Genomic DNA, 15,280 nt, shown 5'->3' on the forward strand with positions numbered 1-15,280 from the left:
ATTAGAAATATCCCCCCCCCTTCATCTTCACCCCCCCCCCCTCCAAGAAAAGAGATTAAAAAAGATAAAAAGCTTCTCAAATATTGTGAATCGTCGCTCATCGCTGGAGCGAAACCAAGACATACATGTGCACATAGCTTCAAACCGAACGTGAAATCACTTTGAAAGAATTTATTACTATATTATATAACGATGTACACTTCTAAATATTAATATTTGATCACTCTTTAAAAGGAAACCTTAATTTTAGGAAAAGAGCTAAATTGGTGAGTTTCAACTTTGTGTTTAATGAGAGATAAATTAGTCTCAAGAAATGTTTTCTTAAATAATTATTTTAAAAAAGTCAAACTTGAGTGTTGACGAAGTGTTTGCAGAGAGCGCAGGGAGTTTTGGAGCACCCCCCCCCAAGAAGTATTTTCGTATTTATAAGTGCTCAACATTTGAGCGATTTGAGCTGGCAGGTTGTTGCTGCAGTCTCGCAAAAGTTCCTATGGTAACGCTATTTCATGTGTATCATGCAGCAGTTGTTGTACCTGATGCAAATACGTTAAATATTATGAGAAATGAAACTGAAAATTAAAATGTGAATTCCCTGGGGCACTTTTTGTTTTTGCTAGTTCAAATGATCCCGTTGAATGATCAAGCAATGGCGTGGAGTAAAACCCTAGTTAGAGAGGTGGTCGGGGGTGACGGGGTGGGTGAGGGAGGGAGGGAGGGCGGAACACACTTAAAAAGGATGTAGCAACTTCCTCCCTCTCTTCCATCCCATTCACTTGCCTATGGGATTGAGAACTCATAGCAGCATCTTCTAAAATACTGTATGAATTAAACATCAGGCAAGTTTGATCCTTCAGAGAAAGCAAAAACAGGTTACAAATCACAGACAGAATTTAAGAATGAAAGGTGATTTGCATTATCGTGGGGAGGGGGGGGGAGAGTGAGGGTATTTTTACTTAGACATTAATTATAAAACTTTACCAGGATATTGAAAATAGTCAAGAAAACTAATTTTTTATTTCCGTCATACGATAAGAGATATTTTATATTCACTTGGTGATAAAATGAAAAAGAAAAAAATATGATAGCTGAAGAAATATTTCTCTCAAACTTTCTTAGAGATACCCTTAAGAAGAACTGTCGAGCACACACAATTATCTGAAGAGAAAATTTGCATAGAAAGAAACATTATTTAGGATTTTTTTTATCTTCAAAATTACCCGGTGATTGGAGAGAAGAGGTCTGAGCATGGCGAAAAATCGCTATGTTGAATACACATATTTCAAATATTTCACTTTTTTTTCATCCCCCTTTTCATCCAGTTGTGAAATGTCTCAATTATTGAAGAATCACTTTACCATTTTTTGAAACCGAAATCCACCATTCACCAAATCATATATTATCTTTTAAAATCTTTTGGTATTTATAAAAAATTCTAATACTAGCCACAGAGATAGCAACACTTCCCCTATTATTCAACATTACTTAAGTAAAGCATCAGTGCTCAAAACCTTTCCAAATGTCCAGAAAGAAAGCTTAATGAAGATGAGGTCAAGCTGATAACTTGGTCCGAAATCGAAAACAATGAGGAAAAAGGGTTACACTCAGAATTATCTACAGTTTATGTTTCTCTTTGGCAAGACAAAATATCATAAATTCGATTTATTTTGTAGATTTCACTTTTCAGAATGGTTGGATAAATTCAGGGTTCTGATATTTAATACAATAAAATTTCCGAAAGTAAACTTTTAATATTAATTTAGCCTAATTTGGTGTTTCCTATCCCCCCCCCACCTCCCTTCCCCACCACTCTGAACAACATCAAAATGTAAATGGTGGCAGTGTTGCACTCCTCTTTACAAATCACTACCAAGAAGTAACAGCATGAATGTCAAGATCAAAATGTGGAAAAATTGAGTTTAGGGGTGCTATTACTGTTTACTTCTAAATATTTACTTACTTCATGACTGTCAAAACTTGGAAAAATATATTTCTTTGTTTCCTAAATTTGACACTCTGAAGTTAAAACAAAAGATACCAACATCTTCTGTGTTTACATTGCAGATTTTATCATTTGGATATTACAAACCACCCCTAAAAAATGCTACTTTTATATTTTTCATGTTTTTCTCCATTCCTTCATTTTTCTTGTATTCTTCCTTATGATAGCAAAATCATATCAGGTTTAATTCTCCAGATAATTTTTTCTGATGCAGCTGTTTTCCTCTGTAACGGATGGGTACTGTGCTACCATGCCAACATATTTTTTTGGTATTGGTGTGAACAAGCTTCCACATCTCGCCATATCACAATGCAGATCTTTCTATGACTTGAATATGTTTTTGATATGTTTTCTCATGCTGTTAGAGATGAATTCCAGTGTTTGGGCCTCATTACTGCCCATGATTACAAAAATGGCTCAGTTTCTCATCGGTTGATATATATATATATATGGGATGTAATCACACTATAGATGCTCTGAGATCTCTTAGAGATTTGGAGCAGCCCAGTTCAGGAACTTCATAGCCAGTTCAAATCCTAAGAAACAGGCCTGTAGAAAGAAGAAAATGGGAAGGAAAAAATACAAATGATCTTAAAAATTCAAGTTGCAGATAGGCATAAAAATAAAAACAAAACGTTTAAATGCAACATTTTGCTTTCAAATTTTTATTTTTGCTCAGTTTTCTGATGGTTTTTTAAATCATTTTAAAAAAAGTCCATAATTGATGTGAGGGTGATTTAGATGGTTCCTTCATTTGAGTTTCTTCATTTTAAAATGGTGAGGTTAAAATTTGCCAATTTTTATAAAATTTAAGAATTCAGTCTCTAGATGTGTTTAATACTTCTACGAAAGTATCGGGGGCGTAACGAATGTTGGATGAAATCAATTGCATTACTTTTACTGGCACATCGACCTCCACTTGGTACAAGAGTACTCAGGAGGGTTCTTGTTGAAAACGAAACCCTTCATATACCCTTTATATATGTGCTGCTGAGGGTACAGTCCACAAGTTCATATGTACTGCCTAGGGTACATGAGGCTCTTTTGAAGGTAAATTTTTTGGGGGGAACTATTTCAACGAAAGAAAAAGAAGAGGAATGGTAATTTCTAAACATCTTTTAGAACTCACCGCATTTGCTGGGAAGGCCCTCAACATGACAGGTGTGAGTCCTTTGAAGAGAGACCCAGCACCTTCGGTCCTGACCATTTCCACAAAGACCTGCCGAATACCTGTGTATGTACCCTCGGGTGCTGTGTGAGGAAGAGAGAATATGAGAATAAAATATTATAATTGGATTATGGTCCAGTTTCATCTCCAGCTATTCCATCGTTAGGCAACCATGTCTTTGGCTGAGGGATCGATTGAGGGTTGTTTATAAATGTGTACATGTAAATGGCACTAGCATGCAGCACAAACTTCAATAGCGTACGTCTTAAACAATAATTTTAACACAAATGTGACAGGACTTTTTATTGACAACTGAATCATAATATTTTTAATACTTTCAATCTCCTTACATTAGGTGAAAAGTAAGTTTATCATCTGTTTGGAAAAAAGCCATATACTCATAAAGTATAGTAGGCTACTGAGGGTAATATTTTTGATTAATATTTTTGTTTTATTTAAAAAAAAAAAAAAAAAAAAAAAAAAAAGTGACCTTTGCTATAGAATATTTCCCTGACTATGTCATACTTTCATCCAAACCTTAAAAATAATTTGGCAAATTTTACATATTTTCTGACAAGAAAACAAACGTGTTACTACTAATGACGGTATTGATAGTGAAGATTCCAGATATAACATCTACACTTTAACCACTATCGAATACACACCAGACTGTGACAAAGTCAACTCTTCTATTTTAGATTAAACATTTGCAAACCAGGGACCAGTTAGATGGTATGTGTGGCCACACACTGTGCAATATCTATTTTTACAAAGATTTGAGGGTTATCAAAAAAAAAACAAATTGAAATATTACAAGAGTGTCGCAAAGTCACCGCTCGATGCTAAACGCAGCTCTAACGTTAAAATGTAACGATGGGGCTGGACTTGACATTCTACAACCGGAAAGCCAGTTGGCTTTGTGATTTCCTTGCCATTCAATTTGCTCACAATTCCCAAAATGAATATCTGACTAATGTAGAGCAAAGTGAGGTAAATTTGTGGAAAAATTTAAGTTAAGTGAGAAAAGATCAGAAATTTCCAGCTCTTCTTTGTAGCACTCCCCCTTGTGGGCGCATCAACCATTAAATCCACTGGTAAGAATTTACAGTATACCATTTTTCATTCCCAAAATGTTTCAACATCCAGAAAAGAACATGAATAAAGTCCATATTCTTTTACCAATTTTGAGCCAGCATGTCAGATTTGCCACATTGCAAACATCCCTTTAATAACTGCAAATAATGAATGAGAACTCTCTACAAATATTTACACTACTTAACTGCCAAATTAAAAGTCATCTAGTATAAATCATACAGAGAGTAGCCAACTTTGAGACTGTTTGAGATTACCTATTGACCACTGAAGCTAATTCCGCCCCAACACCCCTCCCCCCCACCATTTGAGATAAACTGTTGACCGCTTGAAGCTTAGAGTGTGAAAACTAATAGGGCCTGTGTGAGTGTGTTAAGGCGAGTCTATTGACTCTTTGAAGCAGATTTCATATCCTGTATGATGGTAGGTTTTGTTGCAGACTTATAGAGCCCCATTACAAAACTAGACTAAACTAAATTTGACCAAACTATATTCACCAAAAGAATTTCAAAACCAGTGTAGAATTCACATGTTAACTGTAGCTTTAATTTTGTAGTTATCATGTTCAAAAGATTTTCAGACTTTGACACTTCTTGACCTCATTAGACCTTTGACATCTACTAATTTCAACAGGGTTCTTGCACTCACCAAGCTGGATCTACATACTAAGTATGAAGTTCAAGGGAGATGTACATCTTGTGTTTTCGTGTTTACAAGATTTTCAGACTTTGCCTTAAATGTACACCGCATAGGACCTTTTCACCTCCACCAATTTCGATTGGGTTCCTCTACTCAATATGGGAGATCAATATGCCAAGCATGAGATTTATCAAAGCTTCTCTTCTTGAGATATTGTGCTTACAATGGTTCCACAGTTTGACAGCTGGTGAACTAGTATGTATGTATGTATGTATGTATATGTGATCTTCCCGCAAGCAGGAACTCGCGAAAGAAGCCATGGAGGCTTGTAGACTCGCAAGCTGACCGAAGCCAATCTCTCGGCACACATCCATTTAACGTCCATGTCAGGAAGTTGTTATTGAACAACACCCTTGCCAGACGACACACATTGCTGTCGGCGGGGAATCGAACCGGGGATCTCATGACTGGGAGACGCCGGCGTTAACCACTAGGCTATACACTCCGCCTTTGATCTTTGATCCTTTGATCTTTATGACCTTTGATCCAAGCCAAAACAATAGCAGCCAAGAATTCACTGTTGCATGTACATACAAAGTTTGCAGTGCATCACATACACACAAACACAAGAATACGCATGCAATCTTGACCGCAATGATTCCTTTTGCTTTCAGCGATAAATCAAAAACTGATCCCTACCCTGGCCAAGAGTGTGAATGACATTTCAGCCTGCAATTTTGATCTTACCTGTTTGGTACCTTGATTTGAGAGTATCTGGTGCTATGGCAACCATCCAGTTGAATATACCTGCCATACCGCCTGCAAACAGGATCCTACCTGGCCCAAGTTGGTCTGATCTGTACACAAAGAAAACACAAATATTTCATCGTTAAAAGGAGGAATATATATATCGTAAAACAAATTTATCAGTGAAGGGAAACCTCCATTTTAAGGGGCAAAGACATGAAATCTATCACCACTCCTGTGTGAAGACCTCATCTCATTTGCTCAACATGTTTCTCCAAAATGAAGATATTCCAGTTGAAACTTTTACACAATTTTTTTGCTTCGGCTTTTCAAATCTTGATATATTTTCCGTCCTCAAAGTGTCACATGTTTGGATATGTTTGACCAGCAGTTGATGTAACGTGACCTCCACGCCTGCATTGATAATGCTTACATCGTGTACAAACGTTTTGTTGCATTAATGCTTTGCAATTTATAAAGAATTGTTTCTTTCTTCGCTGATCTACCATGACGACAAATGCCGTCGGTCGCAGCGACGTCATTAAACAAAGACACAAGCTAATATCTTTGCAATCAAGACATGCATATTTCTAAACAACGATATATACCTATGCAGAAAGTTCAAAATATATTGTCTGAACACTGTTCTTTTGCCACCCATTGAAAACAAGAACACTAGTCAAGAAGTGTAATGCGCATGGATTGTCACATGGAGTACACTGCAGGTCAACGGGAGTGCACTGCAGGTCACAGGAGTGCACTGCGGGTCACAGCGAGTACACTGCAGGTTCACTTTTCTTAACATAGTGAATCAGCAAAGAAAGACAGAGAGAGTTAAAGAGTTGAAGGTTTTCAGTCTTATATCAAAACAAGTCCTTCTCATATGACTTTTACAACACTTATCGCACCAACACACAGACTGCACAATGTCTAAATGACCACCTGTACAGTGTGCCACTTCTACCTGTCCCCCTGCGTTACTTCCCATGAGGGTGCAGCCACAAACTGGGGCACTCCGACTATATTTACAAGTTACCTTGCAAGTCACCTGATTTATATACCTAACTAGATGAAGAGAGGCAAGGAAGAATATGTGCCTGGCCCAAGGATACGACTTGATCTCGTGAACAGACTCCAAATCTGCATGAATCCATTATAGTTTGCGAGTCCAATGCCCTTGCATTTCACCAACACATACGCCTCTAGTCAACAAAGGCAAACTCGGACAACTTATGTGTACCGAGGTAGGCACTTACGTTTTACCCTCTGGAGTTATTGCTTTCTTCAACATTTCATAAGACATAAAGTACATTCCACTGGCTGGAACATCTAAAGATGATATTGAGAAAAAAGAGAAAAATTAAATCAAATGAAATAATTATGAAAATTTGTTAACTTTTAATTATTAATATTTAATTATTATATAACAACCCTGAAACCACATGGTCTTTGGGGGTTTTGTGGAATTATCACTTGATGCTGAACAAAACTTCTGACTAATGAAAAATTCTGAATTCTGAATGAAAAATAATGAAAAATTCTGAAAAATTCTGATGACTAAAAAATATTTGACTAAAGAGTAATACACCCTGGGTGGACATTTTTTCATATAGTCTGAGATGAATTAACGTCTTGCTAGTCAAACAAAGCTCTCCATATTGAAGGTGTGCCCAAGGTCGTAAAGTAACAAGTTAACAACCATTCAGCAATAGCTTCCTACCGTTCTACATATTAACCGACTGGACTGCTCAGACTATTACCAACTGAAGTCTGAGGAATTTTCATAAGAAAACTCCATCTGTGAGTTATCCCTTAAACAGATCACCACCATTTATAGTGACATACCTCTGAGTAATGTAGCCATGGTTCCTCTGTAGATGCCCTTAAACAACCCCGCCTCTCTGTAGATCTGTCTCATACAGTCCCAGGGTCCTGCATATTTAGGTGGGCCTTTTGTTGAGGCTTGGATCTGTACATATATAAAACAAATTAATTTTTTTCTAAAACATTCTTATTTTCACATCTGTTGACGTCACATGACCCTCACAGAAAGCAATAAACTTCTTGAATAACTTAACAAAATCTACATAGCAAGCACAATGTTCATCCCAGCTTTCCGAGTTTTGCTTTTTTGCTCAGATCTCAAATCACTTTGACCTCTACGAAACCATTCTAGGGTACTTTTTGTCACTATCAAAGATCAATACACACATTACAGATAAAGTTCAACAAACCTTTTAATTTACCAAGTTACCAAGTTTGAAAGTTTCCTAGGCTTTGACCTCTGTTGACATTTTGACATGATAGCTTTGAACTTTGTTGAAACTCACTCAGGGAGTTAAAGTGTTAACAAAGTGTTAACAAAGATTTTACATCTGGTGACCTCAGATGACCATTCACCTTTTATGTGTAACTCTTTTACTAACTAAGATAAACCCAATGAATTAATCAATCATAGTTGTTTTTTAGTTAGCAACTGTACACAAACACCGTTACAATCGCATAGATTCCTCTTACCTTTGGCAAGAAATCAAAAAGTTTCCGGGAAATATTAAAAGAATAAACCTGAAACCACCTGCCTAATTAAGGGTTAGCACCTGCCACGGTGGCATTTTATCGGCACCTTTTGAAATACTTCAAACATATCCGTACAAGCTTCTGTGTATTTAACAACCGTTGCATTTGTCCCTTATGGTATATGTTGTTACCTGTAGAAGGCATTTGACTCTTTCACCCGGTGCCATGATACTTGTTGTGAAGACACCGGCCATCATCCCTGCAGCAAACAGCTGGTGTGGTCTGCAGGAAATAAATAAAAAATATAGTAATGTAGGTAAATAATAATAATAATGATAATAATAATCATAATCATAATAATAATAATAATAATAATAATAATAATAATAATAATAATAATAATATTAATAATATTAATAATAATCATAATAATCATACTAATAATAATAATACTAATAATAATAATAATATGGGAATTATTTTTGAAACTAATAATTGTTAGCTGTTAAATAATTAACAATAATTGTTAATTGTTAGCTGAAGGAGAAAGAGATTTGTATGGTCAGAGAAAATATTGAATCTTGTCATACAGTATGTATACAGCAGTTTTGATTCTGATATTTCATTTTTTTTTTTTTTCAACATGAAGGGTAAAAGGTCATCAAAAAACACAATAAGACCATTGAAAAATGGTGATCAGCCCAGTGATCCATTCTGGAATATGACAAACAACAGTATAAAAGAACGTGCTGACACAGGTCAGGCACGCACAGAATTTATGAAAAATTGTCAATATTCCCCAAATATTCACATCTGCTTTCAAACAACCCAGGTATGAGCAAATGTTCAGACATCATGTTTGGACCAGACATTATCTGGATAAGAAATGGTTCGTTCATTCAAACATGTTGTTTTGGTTTACGCCTTATTATGCACTTTATTCACTCTCCTCTTCAAACAATACTATGCTACATATACTGCAAATAATGCCTGATGCATACCTGCATTGATACCAGCAGAAGTGAAGGAATTAGTCTGGGTATCGTGTATACACCACACACAAGCACACCCACATACACATCTATTTGAAGTTTTGGGGAATACTACAGAACTAATAACACAGAGACATATCAGTGGATAATGGATATCATACATTTTGAATATAGATTTATTGTAACCCCAATCAGTGCTCTGTAATCTTTTGCAATATATGGGAAACATGTCTAGGCAGTTAAACTGGGGTTTAGCATCGGGTTGTACATTTGCATACGCTCCGACTGAAGCCATGTGATATTTGGACATAACCGGACCCCCTCGAGATAAACGAATCCTTCCCGGCCTTTTTGGCTGAGATCATGTGTACTGTAGTATCTGTAGTCCAACGGACTTGTGATACACAATTGACAAACTAATGTCACAATCACACAGTTACAGTCTTGATGCAAGGGGACTGGAGTTAAAGAGTGAATCAGTTCAGTTTGTTTGGTTGTTGTGCCCAGGCTCTATAAACAAATGTATGTAGATTTTGGCTGATCCCTAACATGAGAGTTCTGTAAGCATTTAATCTTAAAATTTCATTGAATGCAACATCTTTTCTCAGTGGCAGACCTTTGAGCTCTGTGCCAAATTTAAACATTCCTGAGCACACTAACAAAAGTAACTTCTGGTATGATTTTGCTGGGCACACTAAGAAACGCAACAGGTGTTTTACATTTTCTGGTTCCTTTATCTTTATATATATTTTTTTTTGGTACCACCAGATGGTCACAACAAATTCCAAATGACTGCACAAAGTTTTCACATTGTGATATGCTCAGGAAACCTTGATATAACCACTACTAGCAATAAAATAAATTACCAACAACAGAATTGTCTTCCTCAAATTTCCTAAAAATGTAAAGAATAACTAAAGCTATGTGGATTCACACCCTACAGTATGCTCACATTTTGCATATTACAATTATTACGTTCATGCATTTTGTTCATCATGAAACGCTGAAATTGCTTCAAAACAATACAATATTTAACAAAACTGCTATACACTAAGTTGCACTTAAATACAATAGCAATTTGGACATTTTGAGGTATGTTGCTGAACATTCTACAAAGAATAATTTCACACCAAAGTTATCTATCATTTGACACATACTGATACTCCAATATTTATGGAATAGACAACATTTTATACAGTACCAGCCACAATTTAAAGAAACCGTAAAGTTATGATAGAGAGGGAATGGTCGTAACCTCAATTCTCCATTTGCATCTGGTGTCTGTAAACTTTTCCCAATTCCATAACCTAAGAAGCACGTGGCATACATTGGAGTGACACCAAGAATGGGAGCCAACATTCCTTTGTAAAGCCCGAAGAAACTCTGAAAGAGAAATTTAGACGGAGGAAAGAACAGAATGTAAGTTATGCAAAACGAGGCCGGGGATTTTTCGAATGTTGAGTCAAAAGGGTCTGTAGATTTATTGGCCGTGGTGGTCTTCACGATTGCCATCAAGTTTTTCACACAATCTTGGACAATTCAGAGATATTATACAAAGTTTACACACGGGCATTGGATGGGGAGGGAAGGAGGAGAAAAGATGCTTACAGTGTAGTTAATGTAGTACAATGCAATCATGACTGTTGGATAAACAGACATACGTGCACAGACAAGAATAAATTCAATTGTTTGATTGTCTGCATATCTTATTGTGAGATATTTGGTCCTTGTGTAACATGACCAATACAAAGGAGAGTTTGGGATTGCCACTTGGGATGAAAATAAAAGTATGGTTTGATTGTCTGCATATCTTATTGTGAGATATTTGGTCCTTGTGTAACATGACCAATACAAAGGAGAGTTTGGGATTGCCACTTGGGATGAAAATAAAAGTATGGTTTACATCTCACACCGATCATATGAGGTGAATGCAAGAACAATTGTAGATTTCTGTACTTGTTTTGTACAGTAACTTTGTAATCCATTTCAAATGAAAGCTGCAGTGGGAAATTCAACAGGAATCTCATAATAATGATATGACCGTCTTTTTCTGCATTTTTGGTCATTTCTATCGTATTAAACATTTAGCGTAAATATCAGAGTTATTTCGAAGGTTGTCCATTTACTTTTCATATTAAAGTACTACTGGCAATAAAAAAAAATTACTATGCTGCTAAAACTGAGTCTCTTGAAAATTTAATTTTTTATCTGGAGATTTTAGTTTGAATATTGAAATTTCATTTGACCCTACCTTATTCTATACTGTTCAAGCTGACTGAACACCGACTGATTACACCTAATGGTCTCTGTTTTAGATAGTCCGATCACTTTCAATGCCGAAACCTAACTTGTTTTGCAAATATTAACTTACTGTAACTTGGACTCATAAGAGTGTGATTTAATGGTCTGCAACAGATCAAATTTTGTGCCTAAAGTCATCCTGTAGCAACTTACCTTGATTCAAGATCAAATCTTTAATAATCAGTATTGTCTTCAACTGATCTGACTTTATTACTGTACAGTGAAAAACTGGAAAAAAGTTACAAAGCAAACAAACTATGTTGACATGGTTTGAAAATTATAGCATGTTTACAAACATAACTAAAAATAGAAACTGAAATTACTCTTGAATAAAAAAAAATAGGACGTAAATTAAAGAACAAAAATCTTCATGGCTAAATCATACGACACTTCCATACCTCTTTCATGACAATCTGCTTCCCGCAATCAAATGCTCCTGAGTATAGAGGTGGATTTGGCTGGGTCTGTAAACGCACCTGTGAAATCAATGAACAAAGAATAATAATAACAATAACGTGTAAGCAAGCATAATATTGTAGCAAAAGATCCAAATCTCATATTTATAGTTATATAACCCAAATGAGATGGATGGTGCATGATGATTACACTATCTTCATAGAAACGGGTGAATTGGACTTTCTGCGTCCTCACTATTCATCAGGCTGGAGGGCAAATAAGGGACTGCATCTTGTCTTTTCCTGGGTAACCGAATGAATAAGGAGTAACAGGAGGTCGTAACTTTAGGAATGGCACGTGTCAATTCTCATCATCAGTGTATTGTTTTGGTTTATCTGAAATACCTCCCACAACATGCTAAATGTTGTGTTGGATAGAACATTATGAAAGTTTCTTGAAAAAACTACCTGTTATTCACCCTAGTATTGAAAGTATGTTATGTGAATACTGATCAGTGATCACCTTAGAGCCTTGCTTGATGTTTCATGTATTCTGCCCGCTGCAAGATGAATAATTGGGTAAACTTTGCTACTCAACCAACTTACAATACTGTAGCCATAAAGTCAGTATTTATTTGAGTTAGTTTATTGGAAAAAAGTATCAGGAGGTACATAAAGTCACCATAAATGATGCTATGACAACAAAAAAATACACAGAAACCTCAAATCCTGTTGCAATTCTTAAAATAACCGTCTGAAGCATTCTTAAAACCATTGAAACTTTTAGAAAGGACATGGATACCCTCAGGCAAATCATTCCATTTGTTCACGACCCTATGAGAACTTGAAGGACTGCGTTACAAGTCTTACTCCATCTCATATCAATTAGTTAGGTTTGGTATACACATCTAGTTCTACTTAATTAAAGTTAGATCTTCAAAAGTCTCCTTTTTGTTGTTGCTGGGAAATATATAAGTGAGGTAGGGTCATCGAATGGTCATAGGACCTGGGGCTTTGCTGTAAGTTCTCCAGCCCCTTGACCTGTGGCAATTGAGACAGGCTACTTGGCAAGCTGTACTTAGTTTTTAAACATTTGCAGGACATGTTAATTGTACAAAAAGAGTGATAAACATTGATAGAACTGACCACTGCTATACATTCTTTACATTAACGTCGTATTTGCAAGGCCTTGTTAGTCTGGGTAAGCCATATCATAAGATAATGACATTCACGTGACTTTCCAATATCGCGGATCTAGTCCAAACACTAACATTGTCAAACTGTAGAGTAATTACCTGTAATAGTAATGGTATAAATTTAGAAGGCAATCTTACCTTGATTGTATCAAGAGGGTGGCCAGCTCCTACGAGGCAAACACCACCGAAGCCGCCAGCCAAGAAGTTCTTCACAGGACTTGTGTTTGAAGTCATCTTGGGAATTTCTGTTTAGCTACAGAGTTGATAAAAAAGGAGTTAAGTTTCTCGCACAGAGTACCAGTGCAAATATAGATCAGGCACTATTATATTGTAGGCAACACACTTATGGAACGCCAAAATTATGACAATTAAAAATCCACGATGATAGTGTTGATTGCATGTCAATGACATAAATAATTGTCCAATATGATATGTCCATATCTAATCCGTCTCCTTTTATCTTAACTAATTAACAATTCCATCGCGTTTTCGTACATTATTATCGTGTATTTTGTAGTAGCTATCGTCGTGTTCTTTTATATTACCATAGTGTACTTTTATATTATCACCGTGCAAATTTACTTTATTATATTATATTATATTATATGTTAATATTATCATATTGTGCGTTTATGTTATCGTCATGTAATTTTACCTTATCATCTTGTACCTTTACAATATCATCATGTAGCCTCCTTATGAATTGCATCATAAGAAGTTGACCATTTGGCGTTCCACAACCTCCACGATACAAACATAAAACATTTTACCAAGTTGCCAGATGGTATTGCATTTTTACGGCCGAAAGTTACCTCAAAAATACATGCAGCTCTGCCACTAGTAGCTAGTAGCTAGAATTATGCGAACTCACATAGCATGTCAGTGACATATATTTCTAATCGGAAGCGCTTTGAAGGCGGAATGGTTTTAGGTGGAAAAGTGAGTTTGGTCTCATGATATGCTAAAACCCAACACTGCAGAAAAGACAAACCGGTGACTTCGGGTAACGTGTCTACGCATAGTATATCCCATTTCATCATTAAAAACTGCAATTGGCTTTGCTCCAAAATAAGCGATCGATGACGTCATCTAGACAGTCCGTTTATCCACATAATGAGGCTTCCTGTATTCTAGATCCCTGCTCCGTTTTACCTGGTCTTATTTTTATTCTATTGATGTGGCCAAAATCTAGAACATTTTCTCCATTAAGATCATATTTTTACATCTCTCAATATTAAGTGTCAAAAAGTTTCATACCGTTGACTTGTAGATAATCTAAATTGATACTTAAAATGCTAAAATGGCTCTAAATGAATGATCACTACTCCCTTCACAGTACCTTACCTTATCAGGCTGAAAAACTTAAAAAGTTCAATTGATATATTGTAAAACGTCAAAAAAAAGTTCTTATCAGTCACGATTATATTTCATACTCCCAAGTTTAATTTTCGAGCAACGGACCCATTGAAAATTTGAGTTTCATTAAATAATCAAACGGCTGGACTCTTAGTCTACAACAGAGTGTCTCTTGCAAAATTGTTGCTGAATGTGATCTATGTATGAATTTGTTATTTTTTCGTATAAAGACGAAAGAACATACTTTTGCTGAGTAATTAGATTTTATATAATAAGTCGGACTACTATTAACATTAGGCCTTTATTGAAGAGCAGACGTCATCATCAAGAATGAGCTTTAAAGCTTCATTCCAAAGATGAGGTATATTTTATCAAGCTGAATATCTTAGTATTCTCATATGACAGCTTCCCGATGTAATACCACTTGATGCAACACATTCCTGGTATTAGTACTCTGGTATAACATCGTGTAACATCTCCCTGGTGTTAGCACTCTAGTGTTACATCTCCCTGGTGTTAGTACTCTCGTGTAACATCTCCCTGGGTTAGTTACTCTCATGTTGCACCTCCAGGTGGTGTAAATAATACCATGTAACACATCCCTAATGTAATGCTCTAAAATAACACCTCATTGGTGTTAGTACTCTACTGTAACACCTCCATGGTGTTACTTATGCAGCACCTCAATCCTTGTGTTAGTACTCGTATGCACTAACACATACCTGGTGTTACTACTCCTATGCAAAACTACTGGTGTTTTAGTACTCTCGACAATTTTTCACACATCACAGACGTTGCTGAATCATTAATTGTAGCTATAGTCTTTTATTAATGGAAGTTAGGGCTGGTGATTAACTGTTTATTCCGAAAGCGGGAAG

At 36.0% G+C, this 15,280-nt stretch overlaps 1 protein-coding gene across 1 annotated transcript; it reads right to left on the bottom strand.

Annotated features, from left to right (window-relative positions):
- Nucleotides 1-985: 985 nt before the first annotated feature.
- On the bottom strand, nucleotides 986-13,378 carry LOC139961478 (mitochondrial carnitine/acylcarnitine carrier protein-like). The gene is made up of 9 exons (XM_071960669.1): nucleotides 13,185-13,378; nucleotides 11,854-11,931; nucleotides 10,410-10,537; nucleotides 8,354-8,444; nucleotides 7,491-7,614; nucleotides 6,902-6,974; nucleotides 5,646-5,755; nucleotides 3,129-3,250; nucleotides 986-2,548 (listed from the first exon to the last, which is right to left on the bottom strand). The coding sequence occupies exons 1-9, from the start codon at nucleotides 13,278-13,280 to the stop codon at nucleotides 2,486-2,488; spliced, it is 885 nt and encodes a 294-aa protein (XP_071816770.1). The 5' UTR covers nucleotides 13,281-13,378; the 3' UTR covers nucleotides 986-2,485.
- Between the last annotated feature and the right edge of the window lie 1,902 nt (nucleotides 13,379-15,280).

This window comes from Apostichopus japonicus, chromosome 20, assembly GCF_037975245.1.
Source record: "Apostichopus japonicus isolate 1M-3 chromosome 20, ASM3797524v1, whole genome shotgun sequence".
Lineage (NCBI taxonomy): Eukaryota > Metazoa > Echinodermata > Holothuroidea > Aspidochirotida > Stichopodidae > Apostichopus > Apostichopus japonicus.

Bases quoted from the DNA above. Each gene is read 5' to 3' on its own strand.
- LOC139961478 (XM_071960669.1), bottom strand. From the start codon at position 13,280: ATGACTTCAAACACAAGTCCTGTGAAGAACTTCTTGGCTGGCGGCTTC. The intron at 7,615-8,353 runs GTAACAACATAT...ATATATGTACAG, and splicing joins GAGTCAAATGCCTTCTACAG to ATCCAAGCCTCAACAAAAGG. The intron at 3,251-5,645 runs GTAAGATCAAAA...TTCCTCACACAG, and splicing joins CAAATCAAGGTACCAAACAG to CACCCGAGGGTACATACACA.